Raw genomic sequence first — 19156 nt, 5'->3', positions numbered from 1 at the left:
TGGCATCAAGGCCTAGAAGGCACGTTGTCTGTATGGATATCGAGGAGGGTGGTAAAAATGAGGAATTCCGGAAAAGCTGTCGTTTTGAAGATCAGGTGACGCAGCGTCAATCAAAAGTGCGGGGTGTCGCTAGAGATCGCCTGGAGGGATATTTTGATTATGCTATACTTCATAGTTAGTTGCTTTTCTAGGGTAATCGCTTCCAGGGTATTTATAATAATGCAAAAGAACGAGCTGAAATTCAACACTCTATACCCTCGAACTCTCGCGAACAAATCTCTAATTCAAGGTACCGCTCCGCACGAATCGAATCGAATCGAACTGTTGAGTATTGCGGTGGTCAAAGCTTATGGCAGGACTAGCGATGGACATTTAAATAGACGGGGTTCCCACTTTTGATAGTAACCTCAACAAGAACACTACAATTACCTATCTCAACAACTGCCTCCTGTTTGTGCCCCAGCACAACAGACCCTGGCCAGTAGATGCGATGGCACGTGACTCATCTGGGGTTTTCGTCCGAGTTTCTATTGGCTGAACCACTATCCGCCCTATCCTGCCACCAATTTCGAGGGCGATTAAAAGATAGAGGAATTGCGGAAGAAGACTACTGTTTTGATTCTAATGATGCTACATTCAATGTACAACAAGCGTCGTGGCGCTGGTTGTTTGTGTCTTGAGTTTCCTACACGTGACCTTCGTCTGGGTTTTTCGTTCGAGTTTCTATTGGCTGAGAGTATTTCACTTCCCTGTCACTAATTTTCAATAATATGTAAAAAGAAAACTAGTTTTGGAATCTGGTGGATGCGAGCTTTCTAATCATACTAAAGTGCTTTCCATCCGGGCGTTGTGGTGTTATGGTCACCTGCCACGATTTGCCTGTTGGAAGCCCATGTAAACAGCTGAGGGATCGGCCCCGCAATATATATAACCGAGCATCAAGCGGGAGGGGAATAGTGAACCAGCCAGCGGAAGCATCTGGCCCAGGCTACGTGTGTGTGGATGATAATTTGTGGGTATACCAATGCCAAAAGAAAAGAAGGTTCGCAGCATGTACTGACCCCAGCGCCCTCAGATATCAAAACCAACTACATCGGGATACACTACCACGATATTCCAAAAGACCGTGATGTCAAGACGGGGTTCATTGTCAGTATTCTGGCGGCTGTCAACGATGGATGCTCTAACTTACCCTGAGTCATTGAACAGTGGAACTATGTCAACCAGCTGGTCTACAATCCCGCCTTGACCGTCGTCAAGCTGTCCATCTTGTTTCTCCTGCGTAGGCTTGAATCTCAGTCGCGCGTGGTTAACGGCCTGATCTGGGGCGCCATGGCTTTCATCGTCGGGCTCTTCATCGCGACACTATTCGTTGATATCTTCCAATGTCGTCCAATCGCCTATGTCTATGATATGTCGATTCCAGGCGGCACGTGCATTGACCAAGGCGGCTTCTACGTGTCGACTGCGGCGCTTAATCTGCTCACGGACCTGGTGGTGCTGTCAATTCCCATCATTATCACGTGGAGCCTGCAGATGCCCCTGCGACGGAAGATTGCCGTCTGCGTCATCCTATGCCTGGGTGGAGTGTAAGTTCCCTGTGTCTCGAACAGACGATACGATCCGCTTCAAACCAATCGCAATTGCAATTCTAAATTTAACCCCCTTCCTACAGTGCAACCGCCATCGGCGTCTGGCGCATCGTCATCCTCGCCCAGGTTTTCCTCACCCACAAAGTCAACCTCGACCCAACCTACAACATCGGCTTCTGCAGCTCCGCCATCGAAGTCAACGTCGCCGTGATCACCGCCTGCGGCCCCTCCATGAAAGCCATTGCCAGCCGATACCTCCCCCGTCTCCTCGGCACATCCCGCCGTGAAACCTCCAGCTACGCCATCGGCACCAGCGGCTCGCGCGGGCGATTCCCTGGCTCGAAGCTATTTACGAGCAACATGTCGCCGCTGCACTGCAACGCGGACGACGGATACGAGATGGCGGACCGAATGCTGGGAATACTGTGAGTATTGGCCGAAGCGGTAGCGGCCGCTTCGATATGCGCAAGTATCGCCGGGGCGGGGATAGTCCGAGTATTAGCAGTGGTAGTGAGAATGGGGTTGCGGGAATTGTTAAGACGATGGATGTGTCGGTAAAGTATACTGTTGGTGAAGTGACCCCCGATAATCTGTCGCGGGATGGGAAGCATGCCAGTTTCGATAGTTTGGTGTAGTCATGTCCACTGGGTGTGTATATGTGGTGGTGGCTGGGTGTTTGGCTTGGGATTTGGAAAAGGGGATTGGACTTTGCATAAAACTAAATTAGTATGGGATAGGTGACCCATGATACCTTTTCTGCGGCATCGCTGCGAGAATTCTGGTTGACACTTTGTATACACAGCCGAATCCCTGATGTTTATACTTTCGCCGAGGACGCGGTGGAGTTCGGTAGATGGTGTACTGTAAGGACTGAAATTATTGGCTAACCTACAAGCTGTTCTCCACCCCAAACCCTAGGTCCGTGCCTTTCTCTTGACAGGGGAAAGAAACGGGCAATAAATGATGGATTTATTGTGAGAGAGACCCCTCGAGGACTATCTAACTACTCTCAGGAATCATCCAGAGTCACATGACAAACCAAATAGTTGGTGTAAGTTATCATAAGTACATATTTGACCTCCTGTATTCTGACCTTAGTTCCGGCGGAATGACCAATATACGAAGGAGCGTGTGACTCTAAATGCCGAAGCTCACTTTCAGAACAGGATAAGCTGGAAATGCTTTCAATTGTAATTATTCCGTTTCTTTCACCTATAATTCCATTTTTCAGCAAGTTAGTACTTCATAAAAAGAGAGGTCCTAAAGGGTTCTGGCTAACGCTAAGACGAACACAGGAGATAATCCGTCGGCACAAATACAGGCTCATGTCGTTTTTATATCTCGAGGATTTCGGAATATAATCTACGATTGAAAATGGGACCATGTACGCCGGCCATGAGTGTGAGCGCCAGACAACGTGCCTGTATTTAGTGGCGCCGTCGCTTCTCACTATGCGATACCTTCAGAATAGCGCGCTAGCGTCCCACCTGGCTCCTATCGACTTCCCCCATACGTGTGGGAACATCCACTGCCTCTTATAATGCACAGCAACGGGATTTCTGCTATACTCTTAGGACTTCCGCTCTGGCCAACGTATTTGGAGCAGGGTATGAGGCAGCGGCTGATGGATTGTTCTCTCGCCTACCTAACACGTCCGGAATCAGGACCGCTTAGTCGGGCCTCATATTAACTAACGCATATGCCCCTTCACGTACGCTCTATTGAGATGCTTTATAGAAGACCACTTGGCAGTATACCCTACTAGAGAAAGGAAGTTCTAGCTGGCTCAATATAATATTGTTCTCTTTTGAGTACCGTGACCTAATAAGCATTTGTAGTACACCAGTCTACGTCAAACGAACGCCACAGGCAAAGTGACACCGAATTGCCAGAAAATCGAGACATTAGCGAGCCGTTCCGGGGCAGTTGCTGGTTCACTTAAGCCGCAAACCGCTTCAGTTCCTGCATCCAGCACGGAATCTTGCAGATCTTTCCGTGTGGCAACTACAGACCGGTAAATTGTACTCTCGATGGGTATCAGGAGGGAGCTTTGGTACAGTGAGTTGTACACATAGATAATTGGAATATGCCTGTCACCCCTGGTCTGCCAGGGGCTCGGGCGAATCGAGCCCTTGCACGCGCTGGGAAGGCTGACCAGCAGGTCAGCAAAAATTGGCCTTATCACTTCATGAGACGCCTAGGTGTCAAAGGCATGTTTCAACACTAGAATGCAAGAATTGTATTAGAACGCGTTGGCGTGAATGCTATCACTAGACCTCGCCATATTGCTTTTTTGGGTACCCTGCGGGTACCCGCGAACCCGCCAAGAACCCATGAGCCCGTATATTACGGAATAACAGTTGTAATACAGACCGTAACTCATATAGCCGTGTCACAGGACCGCCCCCCACCCTTGCGGGTAGGGGGTGTCCCTCAGCCATAATGCAATTCTCAGCCATAATGCAAATTTTCAATTTTTTCAACTTCTAGCTTATTTTCTAGACGTATAAGGTCCAGGATCCATGAAATAAAGCCCGTCAATAGCCTCATTAGCCAATAATGTATCATCCTCCTCATTTTCAAGGGTTTCCTCCAATTCCTTAGCCGCCAAATCGGCCGCCATTTTCACTGCGTCTTTCCGCCAAGCACGAAGCTTCGATTCATCTTCTTTCTCACACCTCCGCTGTACTAGCTTATTACCTGAAATTGATGAAAGGGGACTTTTCGTAGCTCCCTTTACCCATCGCTTACTTTTTGGTTTTTTTCCAGGCGTTTTGTGGCTAAGGGCGCGCGTAAGGCTCATCTCCGCAAGTTCCGCATTGTATAGAGACGATTTTCCGGCATCAATTGCGCGCCGTATATGCTTCCGAATTTTCCGTAAATCAGGACTCGTGTCATCAAGTAGTGGAAAAACCGCCTTCTCTAATTTCGCAATACGCGAATAAGAATTAGGCGGGGAATTTGTTGCTAAACTTGGAAACTCGCGGGCGGGTGACGGTGACGGCTCGTCATACATGCGTAGGGTTTCTTCATCCGAATACTGCCCCAAATTATCCAAAACTTGTTTAGGATCTAGTGGCTAGATACCAGTAGATTTAAACGAGGTTTGGATAGTTTTGCACCTTAGGGCGCGGTGTCGGACGGCATCAATTTCGCGGAAAAAGTCGCGTTTTTCATTGCTTCTACCCTACGCCATAACTTCAGTATTCGCCATTTTAAAATGATGCTTTAAGCTTAAAAAAGCCTCAGCATCAAGCGGCTGATATAGATGAGTCGTGTGAGGTACGAAATACCAAGGAATAATCAAGTTTTCCTTACAAAAATCGAGAAATTCGATAGTTGTATGAGATGCATGATTATCCATTAGCAAAAGCCTCGGTCGCCCGCGTCGTACGCGGTTTTTTGTAGCTTCATGAAACGAGCAGAGCCATCGGTAGGCAGTCTCACTATCTGTCCAGCCACTAGACGTTAAATGGATGATTTTGTACGCCGAAGAAGAGGTTGACATATTGCTATACTAGTCTTCTATGTGGACGCTGCCTTTGACTAGAAACCATGGAAACATCACCCAGCCATCAGCGGCAATACATTCAATGCCAGTAATAGTTTCACCTCGATCTCTAGTAGCAATGCTAGCAGTTTGACGCGTAGAGACGACATGTTGGTTAAGTCCTTCGCCGTTTTGGAAGCCGGTTTCATCCCAATTATAGATCTCATGAGGTTCAAAACCATGCTCACAGTAGAGATACTCAAGCCTATCATACAATGGCTAATAACTCCAGGATCCTCAGCTTGAATTCGTAAAGATTCCTTTGGTTTTTGGGTAATAAGCTTGATATATGGAGGTAGACGCCGTATAAGCCGATAGCTATACATTGGGCCGACAACTCTCTCCGGCCCTGCCATTTTCAATAGGCGATTTGCGGCAATTTCAATGTCTTTTGCCTTTGGAGGTGTATAGCAAGAATTTAGCAATTCGGTCCAGCTAATTAATGCATTTTCCTGATTCGAATTCAATGCATTGTTGGTGGTAGGGCGATCGGAGAGAGATGTCTGTCCGTTTTTGCGACCGCGAAGCTTCGAATAAGACACGCGATAATGGTCCGCAGCCTTACGTAGGGATGAAAATTCTCGCGTAGTATAAGCATGTAGTGCCTTAGCTAGCAGATCCTCTTCATCACGAGGTTTTTTAGGCATTTTTGGTGGGTAGGAATACGCGTAAAGTTGAAAAAGTAGAGAATTTGCATTATGGCTGAGAATTGCATTATGGCTGAGAATTGCATTATGGCTGAGGGACACCCCCTACCCGAGAGGGTGGGGGGTCGTCCCGTGACACGGCTAATGATATGTAATATGGTATATATTACCTGTATTCAAGTTTCTTGGCGGGTTTTGGGTCAAGGGTCGAAACCCAACCCGCGATTTTGGCGAGGTCTAGCTATCACGTTGAGACGCGCGAGGTTCATGACCTAGTTAAGTAGGCGGTATGAACAGCGGTCGACGCCCGAAGTACCACTGTAGATTAATTGGTGATTATCCTGTCCTCGCAGTAAGTTGGCGCTCCACTTCCCTGACAAGTCAACACCTGGCTAATCACTAGCAGCTCCCGCCTTCCCCGCCTGGTACTTTTTTTACCTTTTTCTTTGTTAGTACCTAGTATAAGCGTGAGTTGGTCACACTTCGCCCCAACGTCCCACTTTCCCCGGCCTCCATTTTTCGCCCAACCGTTTTCTCAAATTGCTCCGACGTCGACAGCTTTCACCCAAGTCTTTGGGAAATCATCACGACCACGACTGAAGATATGGAGCCAATCGCAGTGGTAAATAGTGTTTCACGTTCTGATGCGGTCATTCTCATGTCTCGACTAGGACCCGGACTTCTACTCTATAGCTATTGGCTTTGGCACAGACCCGCAGGACTTTCAGTCGTGAGTGCAACTACAGCATACCTACTGTCGTATTCTCACTCTAGTACGTGTTCAGAGAGACCACCTCTATTGCGTCCTCGATCGCGAGGGGACGGTTAGAAAACGGCCGAAGGTCAGTCTAATCCAGCCCAAGTTCGTTTCCTGATTCTAACCTGAGAAGTAGATACCAGGCCATAAAAGAAGATGATTATTGGTTAGTTACGAAGCATTGGTTTGTGTATATATGAAGTAACCATGTCCAGGGGACCTTCTGACGAGCAGCAATTTGAGGCGTTTGAGATTGGGTAAATCGCATCTCATCCTCATATCTTTCATGTCTCACTAATAGAAGGTCTGTGATTATAACGAACTCAGCCATATGGTGTTTCTTGTTCTAGATTTCAACCAGCCGAATCCTCTTTTCTGCGCCCCTATCGGCGATTCACCCAAGGTGAACTTCCCAAGGCGACACTCACTTGAACTCCCGTTAACATCACAATGTAGCATATTCTGGACATCGGAACTGGTCAAGGGAGTTGGGCAATGTAATCCGATGAGCAACACGTTTCAAGAAAACCATTAACGAGTCCTTAGTGATGTTGCCGATCGCTATCCGTCGGGTATTAGATTTCGCGAGACGACTCCTTCTGTTCTGGGCTGACACCGGCTAGCTACCGTCCGCGGCGTGGATATTTTTCCCCCGCCAGTGTCATGGATGCCTCCAAACTGCGTGTTCGAAGTGGATGATGTGCTCCGCGAGTGGACATGGAGAGACTCGTTTGACTTTATCCATATGCGCCTAATGTATGGCGCCTTTCCTCCTGAGGGATGGGACCAGTTATACAAACAGGCTTACGAGTGAGTTTCAATCCTTATTTCTCGATCTTTTGTGTCACCAACGCTCATATCTGTTTACTCTCGCTATAGCGCCCTCGAACCCGGTGGCTGGATCGAGCAAATAGAATTTGACGTGCGAGTCTCTAGCGATGACGGTACCCTGAAAAAAAGAACACCAGCTATGGGCGTGGGGGCCTATGTTTCTTAGATGCGCCGAGCGAGTGGACCAGGCCTCCGAAGCGTTGTGGCACGCTCGGATGGGACATCTGAACCGGGGAGACTTGAGGGTGGTCCTCCGGCAGACCGGCACTCCGTACCGACCGCTGACACAGGCGCAGCTGCTGGCAACGCCGCAGTGCCCGGCGTGCATGTCGGGTAAGCAGCATCAGAAGAGGAACTCCCGCGCAAGACGGCCACGTCTGCATTCAACGAGAATATTTGAATTGATCCATTCGGACATCATGGAGATGCCGATTGCCAAAGATGGCTCCAGGTACGTGATCACCTTTACTGACGATTATTCTCGTGGCTCGTGGGCCTATGCCATGAGATGGAAGCATGAAGCGCTCCAGAAGTTCCGACATTTTGAGGCCTGGGTGCACCGACAGTTCGGCGCCCAGATCAGAAGATTCCTCACCGATAACGGGAGAGAATATCTGCCAATTGGAACACATCTCGAATCCCAGGGAGTTGAGTTCGACACATCGCCGCCATACTGCAAAGGGCAGAATGGGCTGGCCGAACGCACCAATCGTACTATCCGGGAGCGGATCAACACGCTCCTGTCCGATGCGAACCTTTCTCCTTCCTGGTGGGTCGAGCTCTTGGACACGGTGGTCTATCTGAAGCTACGCGCGCCAGCATCGATCTTACAGAAGAAGACACCGTTTGAAATTCTATATGGGAAGCCGCCCTCGCTCTTGCATCTGCGACGGATCGGCTCCCGTGCATGGGTCTTAATCCCAAAGGAACATCAAGCAAAACTCGGACCGAGATCATCCGAGTGTCGATTGCTAGGCTATTGTGAACCGAACCAGTACAAGCTCTATGAGATACATTCTGGAAAGACAGTCTTTTCCCGTGATGTCGAGTTCGATGAGAGGACCCCGGTGGCGCCACTCATCGAGGGGGAAACAGGCAACGGCCTCCCGGACAACGCTCCTCCATCACCTGTCTTTCCATCAATGCCACGTTTAGCCAGAGGGCTGCTAACACCACCGGCATCGCCAGTACCTCTGGCGAGTGAGCGAGAGAAAACGACACCTGGGCGTGAAGAGGAGACACTTCCAGTGGTCAATCCAAGCCAACAAGGAAACGACTTGACATCGGATCTTGGGTATTCGATCTATGGTCGCAGACGAAGACCGTCGCGGCGACTCCTGGAGTCACTAGGCAAGGTGTACTCGGCAGGCACATTGAATACCGCACCGGCCAGACAAGTCGACCCGGCGACCTTCCACGAGGCCGTGTCAGGCCCAACCCAGCTGGAATGGTGGGCCGCCATCCAGAAAGAATATGCGTCGCTTCTCGAACACGGAACATGGGAAAAGGTTCGGCGAGAGGACATCCCAGCCGGAGATCATGTGATTGGCTGTAAATGGGTCGTCAAGACCAAAGCCAACGGAACGCGCAAGGCGCGATTGGTCATCAGAGGTTACCGGCAGAAACATGGCATCGACTATCACGAAACGTTTGCTGCTGTGTCGCGAATGGACTCCGTCCGCTGCATTGTAGCCAGCGCCGTGTTGCGCGGATGGAAACTCCACCAATTCGATGCGGTCACCACATTTCTCCATGGAGACGTCGATTCGTCTATTTATATGGAGTTGCCCCAAGGCTTTGAAGAGCCAGGGTACGTGTGTCGGCTGCGCCGCTCACTGTATGGGCTGAAGCAGGCTCCGCGGATTTGGTACCAATGCGTCCACCGCGTCCTGGCTTCTCATGGCTTCACCATGGCCCAATCGGACAACTGTGTGTTCTACAAATCGAATTGCGTCGTTTGTGTCCATGTCGATGATTTCCTTGTTGCTGCGGCAAACACGCACGAAATCGAAAAAGTGCAACAAGCATTGCAAACAGAGTTCCGACTGAACGATCTGGACACCCCGCGTTCGTTCCTCGGGATCCAGTTCGACTATCACGTCGATGGGTCCGTGTCCATTCACCAACACCAGTACATCCAGAAGGTGCTCTCCGAGTTTGGCATGGAGAGTTGTCAACCGAAGTCTACGCCGATGAATCCCAAGCACATCCTGAATCATCGTCCAGACGAGGAACCTCCGGACGAGGAAGCAAAAGCTCGTTATGCGACTGCCATTGGTTCGTTGATGTATCTGATGGTTGGCACGCGACCGGATATTGCGTTTGCGCTGGGCAAGTTGAGTCGTTTCACGGCTCAGCCGCAATCGCACCACCAAGTCGCTCTGCAGCGATTGCTTCGCTACATCAAAGCCACGCAATCTCATCGCATTACCTACCGCAGTGGGCAGCTGATCGGGTATACAGACGCCGACTTTGGTGGCTCCGTCGTCACTGACGGTGCATACTCGACGTCTGGCTATGTATTCCAACTTGCAGGTGCGCCAGTTTCCTGGTCGTCCAAAAGGCAGGGGGAAGTGGCCACGTCTACGACACACGCCGAATACATCGGACAGTACAATGCTATTCTGCATCTGCAGTGGCTCCGCACCTTTCTAGCTGAAACGCAATTATATCGGTCTCCGGTCACTAATATCATGGCTGACAACCAATCTGCCATTGCACTTTCTCGCAATCCTGAGTTCCACAAGCGGACGAAGCATTTCAAAGTGAAATTTCACTATCAGCGAGCCGTGCTGGATGCAGGCGAGATTGGGCTTCAATATGTTCCAACTGAGGAACAGGCCGCAGATGGTCTCACCAAGCCATTGGGGCCTGCGTCCTTTGTCAAGTTTTGTAGTCTCTTAGGAATCGACGCCTCAGAGACTCCAAGGCAATATGCATGAGACAGCACAGGCGCTCTTTCCACTTTGTTTTCCCAGAAAGGGGTTTTTTTGAGTGGTTTTACCGAGGCCTGACTGCTCTGCGCAATTCCAGTATCGCCCTGCCAGCAAAGCGATTCTGAGGGGGGAATGTTGTGATATGAGGCTGGTGCAGATCAGGAAGCAAGCCGAAGCATCGAAATTAGTCCCGAGATATGTATACGAAGAAGCAAGTTGATTGGAAATCAACTTGTTCTTCTCGTTGTATATATACAGTCAACTCTCGCTTATACCACGGTGGGATATTGCACATTCTTGATAATAACACATCCCTTGCTTGGATGGCCCCTTCATTCCAGTTTTTTCCATATAAATTGACAGAATATAACACATTTTGTTTTACCACACTTTCTTCCTCTCAAATCTGCTTAGTCAGCGCAATCAACCAATCAGAATGCCTCAATCTACAAGCTCTCCTACCCTCCCGACCCCACCCAAGCGCGTCAGAATGGGACCAAAGCGTACCAAATTGGGTATATCAGACGCGCAGAAACAGGCACTACGGGCATTTTGGTCTAATACTAGCCCAAAGCCCACGCAGACTGCATGTGCTAAGTGGTTTGAGGACCAATTCAAACAAGTGATTGACCGGTCAACCATATCAAGGATCCTTTCATCCAAATACAATTATCTTGATACGGGCCCTGCAGGGGCAAACAAACGATCTTCATCCTCTCATTGGCCATTATTGGACCAAAAGCTATATGACTGGGCAGATAACCATATTGGCAATGGAATACCAATAAATGGCCCTTTGATCCAAACTAAAGCAGCTGAGCTTTGGAGACAAATACCGGAATACAAAGATCGGACCAAACCTCAATTCTCTGAGGGTTGGTTAACTCGCTTCAAACAACGCCACTCTCTTCAATATCATACTTTCCACGGAGAAGCTGCCTCAGTCCCATCCTCGGTACATGATCAGATCAAAAGCACCAAATCGATTTGCAATCAATTCAAACCGTCCGAAATCTACAATATGGATGAAACTGGCCTATTTTGGCGACGTATGCCAAATGGTGGTCTTTCAAAGGGAAAAATTGCTGGCAAAAAGCTTGATAAAACACGAATCACTATTGTTGTTGCATCAAATGCGGATGGTTCCGATCGAGTCCCTTTATGGTTGATTGGCACAGCAAAACCCCTCGCGCACTCCGGGGGGTTAATTTCCGAGCTCTGGGATGTGTTTGGCGTCACAACAAGGCAGCATGGATGCGTCATGACATTATGGAGGACTGGTTGCGATCTTTCTATGGGCGTATTCCCTTAGATAAGAAAGCTTTGCTCCTTTTAGACAATGCTTCACCACATGTTATTGGACTCCAGCGAGCGCCACCACCACCCCGGATTACGGTTGTTTTTTTGCCAGCAAACGCAACTTCAATTTATCAACCCTTGGACCAAGGTATTATCCAAAACTTGAAGCACCATTATCGGAAGAAATGGATGCGCTATATGATTGCTTTTCTTGATCGTGGGATAGACCCAAAACAAAGAATGAGCATTTATTATACTGTTACCTGGGTAACGCAAGTTTGGAGAACAAGTGTATCAGACCAAACGATTATCAATTGCTTTAAACAAAGTACTTTGATTAGTCCAAAGTCTATACCTATGCCTGAGTCCGCGCCCGAGTCCGCACCTGAGTCTGCACTATTTTCCGAGCCCGGATTGAGTGATGAGATTGAAAGTCTATATAATCAAGCAATTGATAAGCTTGGTGATAAAGATATTGTGCCATTTGACGAGTTTTTGAACCCTTCGGACGAAGACATGTTAGAAGATGGGACTGAAGGGCGAGATGAGACCAATGAGCAAGATATATATATTGCCCCAACAACCTCAGAAATTCAGGATATTGACATTGATGGGCCCCCACCTGAGCTTCTGTCTAATTCTGCTATATTGGACAGCCTCCAGGATATCCTACTATGGGTTTGTAGCAAAGAAAAGGGTACCTCGGACCATATTAGACAAATTGAGAGCTTAATCAGCGACTTTGGCAGGATTCAGATTGATGAGAAACGTCAGGTGACTTTGGATCAGATGATGGGATGGAAGACTAAATAGGTATTAGGGCTTAGAGTTAGCTTGTCAAATATTATGTCATCCTCTCACCAAAACACAACTCAATTATACCACGTAATTTGGCTTGGATAGTATGCTGTGGTATAAGCGAGAGTTGACTGTACCCCTTAGCCTTCCGCACTGCCTTCAAACGTCTTCCCATGCTCAATATTAGCGTATCTATCTTTGCCTGATCTAATGCCTTCCAAGCTTCCACTAGGCATTTTTTAAAATAATGCCAGTCTGCCTCCGACCTTCCCATGCCAATAAGCTCCGGAAATAATGCAAAAAGCTTCACTTTTAACCAGCGCCATACCGGTTCAATTGGGTTCAAATCGGGTGAGTGCGCGGGCCAGTCTTCGACGTATACTCCGTGAGTTTCAAACCACTCTTGCGTGTCCTTCGCTAGATGAATCCTCGCGTTATCTTGCTGAAATACTAAATTAGGGGTGTAGATTGGCATCAGACCTTTTTCGAGCGTCGAAATATAAGACTTCGCAGTATAACCCCTCCCCGACCGCGATTCTTTGTCCCGTTCCATAATTATTAATTCTGTTCGACCTCCTAGCCAGATTCCGGCCCAAACCATTTGTGAAATATCTTTAACGTGAGCCTTAGCATTCACAAGGTCCTTACGAAGGCCCTCCGAGGTTGTACGAAAGCACCATTGTGGTCCAAAGTTCGAGGTTCGTTGCACCGAACACTCGTCCGAGAAGATCCACGATTGGAAGCTTTCGCGTCGCCATTTTCGCGCAAATTTTAGCCTCTTCCTTGCAAGAGGAGGCTTAATTGGTATTTTCTGTTTCGATCGCCGTTTTCCGAGTCCGAATCGCTTCAAAATTCGACGTATAGTGGAGGGTGACGGATGCTGAGCTGTAGCAGCACTTAGCTGTTTATAGGTCCAAAACGGATGCCGACGTGCCTGTAAATAGAGATGAGAGCAAGCGCGCTCACTAATAATAGCGGGACGGCCGCTTTTTTCGCGATTCTCTAGCTTTTCGCCTTCTGAATAGCGTTTTAGCGTATTGTAGATTGTACGCCGAGAGCAGCCAAAGTCATTAGCTAATTGCACTTGCGTAGCGCCATTCTCGTGAGCATAGATAATAGCTGACCTTTGGGACGTAGATAGCTGCGCCGTTTTGCTACTTTTTGGTCCTAATTTCATTACAATCGGAGCAATAGGGGAGGTGTAGGAGTGAAAAAAAAACTTGGGTTGGTTGTTGGGCCAATATAGTGGGGCGGAGTGGGAAGGAACATTTGACTAGTATCTGTATCTCTTTGCTTGTGGGTCCACTTTCTTATGGATCCCAATGTAGCTCAGGAGATATGGTAGCTGAATGAGGATGCTGGCATGTGCAACCTCCGAGTGGCGATACGGCGATGCGGCGGAGCTACTTGGCGTTGTTTAAAGAAGTTATTTCAGATAATTTATAAGCGGTTCGCACTCCTTTTCCATTTCGCTGATCACTTCTCATTTACCGTCTGTTGATTTGACCGCCATGCATATCAGCCTTGACAACATTAGCTTCTAATCTCACCCTCCTACAAAGACTTCCTCGCGTGCGCTCCCTGCTTCCTGTTGGAGGGCCTATAATGCCTCTGTGGCTCCTCAACCTCTTCCCCGTGCCCTTCCGCCGAGGCCGTATAATCAAGAAGCGACCTTCAGCTCAGCATTTGGTGCCAGCACTGATATCTCTCTGGCATCTCGAGATGCCCTGAAGGAAAATTTGGATTCTCGTGCAGGAAATGAATTTGATATCGGAATAGAGAGAGCTGTGACGCAAAACGGCCAGGAAACGCATGAGACAGACTTGGACGTGCACCTCGACTCAGGGCTCCGAGACGAATGTCACACCGACATGCCTGAAAGCGACCACACATACTTAGTAACTGGTATGACAGAACCATTGCTAAACTACGATAAGCAAGCGTAGCTAATATCATCCACCAGATCACACCGCTTCTCACATCGGATGCCATATATGTCACTATCTTTTAGCTATACAGCAGCAAGTTTTGACATCCCTCTACGCATCATTCTGTATTACGAACGGAATCCCATAATAACGAAACTTGTTACCCCAAAGAAAAGAGTCTGCACGGTTGGTGGCAGTTGCAACGTCTCGTGTCTATTGAGCCAAAAAGAAACAGAATACCACACCTATCGCATATATTTCCTGTCGGTTACTATATTTGTGCCTTCATTTGTGATATTATAGGAATTATCTCGCTTCCAAAGGGACCTAACTATATCGAGAACTACCCATTAATAATGAGAAGTAGGCTGACACCTTTGCTCTCTGACAGGTAATACATGAACCAAGAATCATTGATTTGGCCACGAAACATCTGCCATGCAATGCGAAGCATTTTTCCCTCTTTCCTTACACGCTTTGTTTGCGCATTGTTTTCCAACAAAATTCCAATTCACCAGTCCCTTTTTTCATGTGGAGCCGGAACTATCTCGCACATTTCTGGTCTCCTATGTACCCACTATTCACAGCGAATCACTTCGCAATGTCCATCATGATATATCACTTGGAAGAGCATGCCTGGATTATTGACATATTCTGGTGGTATATTATGCTACAGAAGTTCCGGGACTATTTCACCTCAGTCAATAGGGGATATCGGAGATTTAGATATCAAGAAGCCAATAAAAATTAACGCTCCTGAGAATAAAGTGAAATCAGAAGGAGATGTACTGGAAGCTCAGTAAACTGACCAAGTCTAAGCACCATATTCGAGGATGATCTTTTTTCCAATGTGTGATTGACCATTTAGGAAATCAGTGTATCTCGCTCCCCATCAATAATCCTGCCGTTGACAAATCGAAAGTTTGGAGGGATGTAAGGGAGCACAATGATGTTGCTATCTGTGTTGCCGTATGATTGTATAGAGTCTGTTTGAGGTCTGTTTTCTGAAAGGTTGCAAAGTGAGAAGGCATTATCAAAGGTTTCGCGCTTAGCAGGAAAAACTCACTATAACAGTCTCTAATTAGACTAATTTGCGACGCTCTTCCCTTCTCCGTTTGCTTTAGATTGCAAACTGCTAGAGGCCTTTTGAGGCTAGATGTAGATTTGGTATTTTCCGGCTCATATATCGCAGGTTCAGTCAACCTGTAGAGGTTGGCAGCATTTGGGATCATTTGCTCTAGGTCCTCGTCTCTTTTCTGCTCGATTTTCGGTTTCCAAAATGCCTGCATGCAGTTTGGTAGAAGCGATCGAAGCGATATAGAAGACAAGCACTCCACGGGGCTGATTTGTCAAACAAATTCAAATAATATGGACGAGTATATGGTAAAAGCATCAATATATAGGCTTCAGACTTTGTTGGTGCTATTTTATTCAAACCAGGAGGATACAAGGGGACCTATTTATACTGTCCAAGGTGGTCACGATCACACCTTATCATGGAACTAAAGTAAGTACCAGAAGTGGGTGACGATGATGTGCTTGTCGCAGTCTAGGCGTGGTCTTCGGAATCGTCTCGTACAAATAGTATGGCCGAGATAGCCAACTTTCTATATTAAGCAAGATCGATCTTTCTAGACGGGGACAAAGACATCGACATCCAGTCTTAGGGCTCCCCCATGCCAGGCTGCATGGGACAAGGCCCAGCCTAAGAGTGTTAAGCGTATGGGTATCTGGGTCTAAGATATGGCTGATCGGCGAAGCCGGAGATTAGATGGCTATCAATTGTTCCGGGCAAGAAGCTATATCTGGCTGCCAGATGATCATTCAAACTTATGTCAGCCTGGAGCATCTACCTTTTGAGTACTAGGGTCTAGTACGGGAATGATTGGTGAAGTTGCGGATTTGAATGGCTACCAATTACCCTCGAGAAGGTGCTACGTTAGTGGTTTTCGTGCTATCACCAAGATACCCGAGAAGCCCCTGCAAAGGCCTATCTAGCAACTTTTGAAGGCGCAAAGCGAGGCTCACTGGAATCAAAAAAAGTGAATCTCGTTTCATCGAAGGGATCTGTGGAGGCTGTACACTTGTGGAGAAGACATCGAAATGTATATTTCAGATTGTTGATTGTCGACAAAGCTAATAATACTATTTAATACGGAAGAACACCAATATCCTCGCTAGCACATGTTACCTAGGGCAGATTGTATAAGGATGATATCCCGTACGCGTTCCGGAAAGGATACATAGTTCAAGATAGGTCGGGCATTGAGCCGCGAAGCAGCCATTTTGATCGAAAATGCCCTGCAATGTTAGCTGATTTCGGATGTATGAGGGGACAGTCTTTGTGCTTACAGAAAAGAAGGGCCTCTTGATATACCCTGGTTTCTGCTTCATAAATAACTATGTCAGTCATTAAGCCTATGAAAAATTGATAGACGACACACTCATATACGACAAGCTTCAGCCCTCCAATGCGCGGATCATTCTGGATATTACGGACAACCAGCGGATCCTGCAATATAGCAGGAATGAAACAACCTAGGGGAGTGAGTGACTCTTCTCGAAACTCCACCCCAGTGGTAGTCTCTTCGTCTCTTACGCTTTCGTCAGATAAATAGGTTATGGCGCTAGCGGGGTGATACTCACAGTGGCATGCCTTCTGTAGAATATTCTTGCCAACAAATGAAGAAAGCACGGCTTAGGTCGGCCATTGGGACGTTAGAAAGGAGGTTAAATTCTGGATTAACATCGATAATTCCAATGTTGAAGAATGAAGGGGAGGACATTCTGGCAAGTCTGCTTTGTGTTGAGAGATTTTGCTATAGTTCAGGGCTCGAGGAAGAGGCCTCATAGAGGAATGAAAATAGACTTGTTTGGGGAAAATATAGGTGCAGAGCGAGGAGAACTATATATATTCAAGCTGTCGGTGGACAACAGGTCTAGGCAACGCCGCGAGATTTAGGGTGACTGAAATTAATTAATTCTTTCCTCATAATCATTATGTACAATACCCGCTGACAGAATAGGTCGTTGATTATTTTAGTGCTTCACCCCTGATAACCAGCCGTTGGATTACGAATTGGTAGAGGTCTTTTGAGGATTTAGTATTTTCCGGGTCATTTACAGCAGGTTTAGTCAGCTTATAGGGGCCGGCAGCAATTGAGCTCGTTTGCTCTAGGTCCTCATTTATTTTCTACTCGATTTCCGGTCCAAAAAATGCTTGTATGTAGCTTTGTAGAAGCAATCGAAGCGAGATAGAGACAAGCACTTCATGGAGTTAATTTGTCAAACAGATTCAAATCATGTAGACGAGTATGTGGTAACAGCATCAATGGAGAGGTTTCGAGCTTAAGCTGGTGCTTTTTATTCAACCCAGGAGGCTATAAATGGACATGTTTCTACTGTCCAAGGTGGCTATCAACTGCGCCTGGTCATTACCAAAGATCTAGCCATGGTGAGTATCCGCCCCTCTCTCTGGTGACGATGGTATGCTCACATCAGTAGCCCGCCCCGATTCCTGCCCAACTCCTCTATGTGCCGGCAAAAATTGCTTTGGAGGTAATGCTCTTCTTGAGCATCGCATCTCCATCACTCTTGGAATGGAGACCCTCAGAAAACCTCAGCCAAAATGCTAAAATGTTGCTAGATGTCTGCAACACTCTGAGAAGCAGGAGATCCCAGGAACCCTGTCTCGAAAATGACCTACACCTCCACGTGGGAAATATATTACCCGATCTCAGTTATGGTACTGTTCTAATGCTAGCGCTGATGACTTGGCATTTTGATACTTCTTCTTCTGAAGCATCGCACGGCTTGATTATTTTCTTGAGATGGCCTTACAACAGTGAAGTAAAGGGAATATTCCAGAGTCGATATCGAAGCATAATGTGTGAAATGGACTCTTCAAACTTCGACTTTTTGCTTGTCCAGAATTGAGCCCTATCTAGTGATCAGCGTAATTGGTAAACATGAAATGAATTACATTTGCTTTGATCAACAATAACCGAGCTTTCTAAAGCGGTTACCAATTTCTCTAAGACAGTCATCATACCAGTCAGTCCAAAGTTTGTTCATTTCAACACCTAAAATTTCGGTGAGACGCTGCCTTTTTACATACTCCTGTGAGTATTTTGAATGTAGGCGTTGATAGCAAAGAGCTTTCTTTAAGTCGAGATCTTCCACTGGTTGTTGCAAAATAATCGGATCATCGCCGCTCAGAGGAACGAACTTCGTAATCCCATATTTCCTAAGACCCGTGAAATACCGACTTCAAGCACCGCTAGATCCACTAGGAATGCTTCATGCGTGATGCCATGGTCATCCTGGGCTTGATGCTGATCGCCAAGCTCTTGAAGAGCAATGGCATCAAAAACCACATCATCGAGACCCCTTCTTTTGATGTCTTCCATAAGTGTGAGTTCATTGGGAGGAAACTAAATTCGTACGGTCTTGTTTGGTTAGAGCTCTGTAGCAATGAGGAGGTAAGGATGACCCACGTGCAAGCGAATTGGGGGTGAGTCTCTGGCAAGAACACCAGAACCTGAGCCACCAGAAAGGGTAACCTGCTCTTTCGACATCTTAGGCATACCGGATTTCGAGAATCCACTCAACGGATTTGGATTGGGATCTGGACCACCAAATAGAACGGTCTCGCGCGAGCTTCCTGGAGAAAAGAATCGGGTCATGCAATTTGAAAGCAGTTTACGGATACTTCGTAAGCTCAAACAGATCATAGCTCGCTGCGGTAAATTCTTGGTCGAGTTTCAGAGGTGGGATGAGCCAGAGAAACAATAGTCTCTTTATCTCATGGCCACTGAC

At 47.3% G+C, this 19156-nt stretch overlaps 4 protein-coding genes across 4 annotated transcripts; 2 read left to right on the top strand and 2 right to left on the bottom strand.

The window, feature by feature from the left end:
• Nucleotides 1-1002: 1002 nt before the first annotated feature.
• Nucleotides 1003-2227, top strand: N7446_011899 (uncharacterized protein; the record flags this gene model as incomplete). The annotated part of the gene is made up of 4 exons (XM_058520641.1): nt 1003-1149; nt 1210-1589; nt 1676-2017; nt 2083-2227. The coding sequence occupies 4 exons, from the start codon at nt 1003-1005 to the stop codon at nt 2225-2227; spliced, it is 1014 nt and encodes a 337-aa protein (XP_058366927.1).
• Nucleotides 2228-7796: 5569 nt separating this feature from the next.
• On the top strand, nt 7797-10319 carry N7446_011898 (Ty1/Copia family ribonuclease HI; the record flags this gene model as incomplete). Its single annotated transcript, XM_058520640.1, has 1 exon — nt 7797-10319. The coding sequence occupies one exon, from the start codon at nt 7797-7799 to the stop codon at nt 10317-10319; it is 2523 nt and encodes an 840-aa protein (XP_058366926.1).
• A 6206-nt stretch (nt 10320-16525) lies between these two features.
• N7446_011897 (uncharacterized protein) lies at nt 16526-17124 on the bottom strand (the record flags this gene model as incomplete). The annotated part of the gene is made up of 3 exons (XM_058520639.1): nt 16526-16738; nt 16776-16932; nt 16985-17124. 3 exons carry the CDS (start codon nt 17122-17124, stop codon nt 16526-16528), a joined length of 510 nt encoding a protein of 169 aa, XP_058366925.1.
• Nucleotides 17125-18331: 1207 nt separating this feature from the next.
• Nucleotides 18332-19023, bottom strand: N7446_011896 (uncharacterized protein; the record flags this gene model as incomplete). Its single annotated transcript, XM_058520638.1, has 3 exons — nt 18332-18565; nt 18592-18771; nt 18835-19023. 3 exons carry the CDS (start codon nt 19021-19023, stop codon nt 18332-18334), a joined length of 603 nt encoding a protein of 200 aa, XP_058366924.1.
• Nucleotides 19024-19156: the final 133 nt, after the last annotated feature.

Source organism: Penicillium canescens, assembly GCF_028828765.1.
Source record: "Penicillium canescens strain IBT 15451 chromosome Unknown utg000009l_segment0_segment0, whole genome shotgun sequence".
NCBI classification, from domain to species: Eukaryota; Fungi; Ascomycota; class Eurotiomycetes; order Eurotiales; family Aspergillaceae; genus Penicillium; species Penicillium canescens.
The sequence above is the reverse complement of the archived record's forward strand: the minus strand, read 5'-3'. Positions and strand labels throughout refer to the sequence as shown.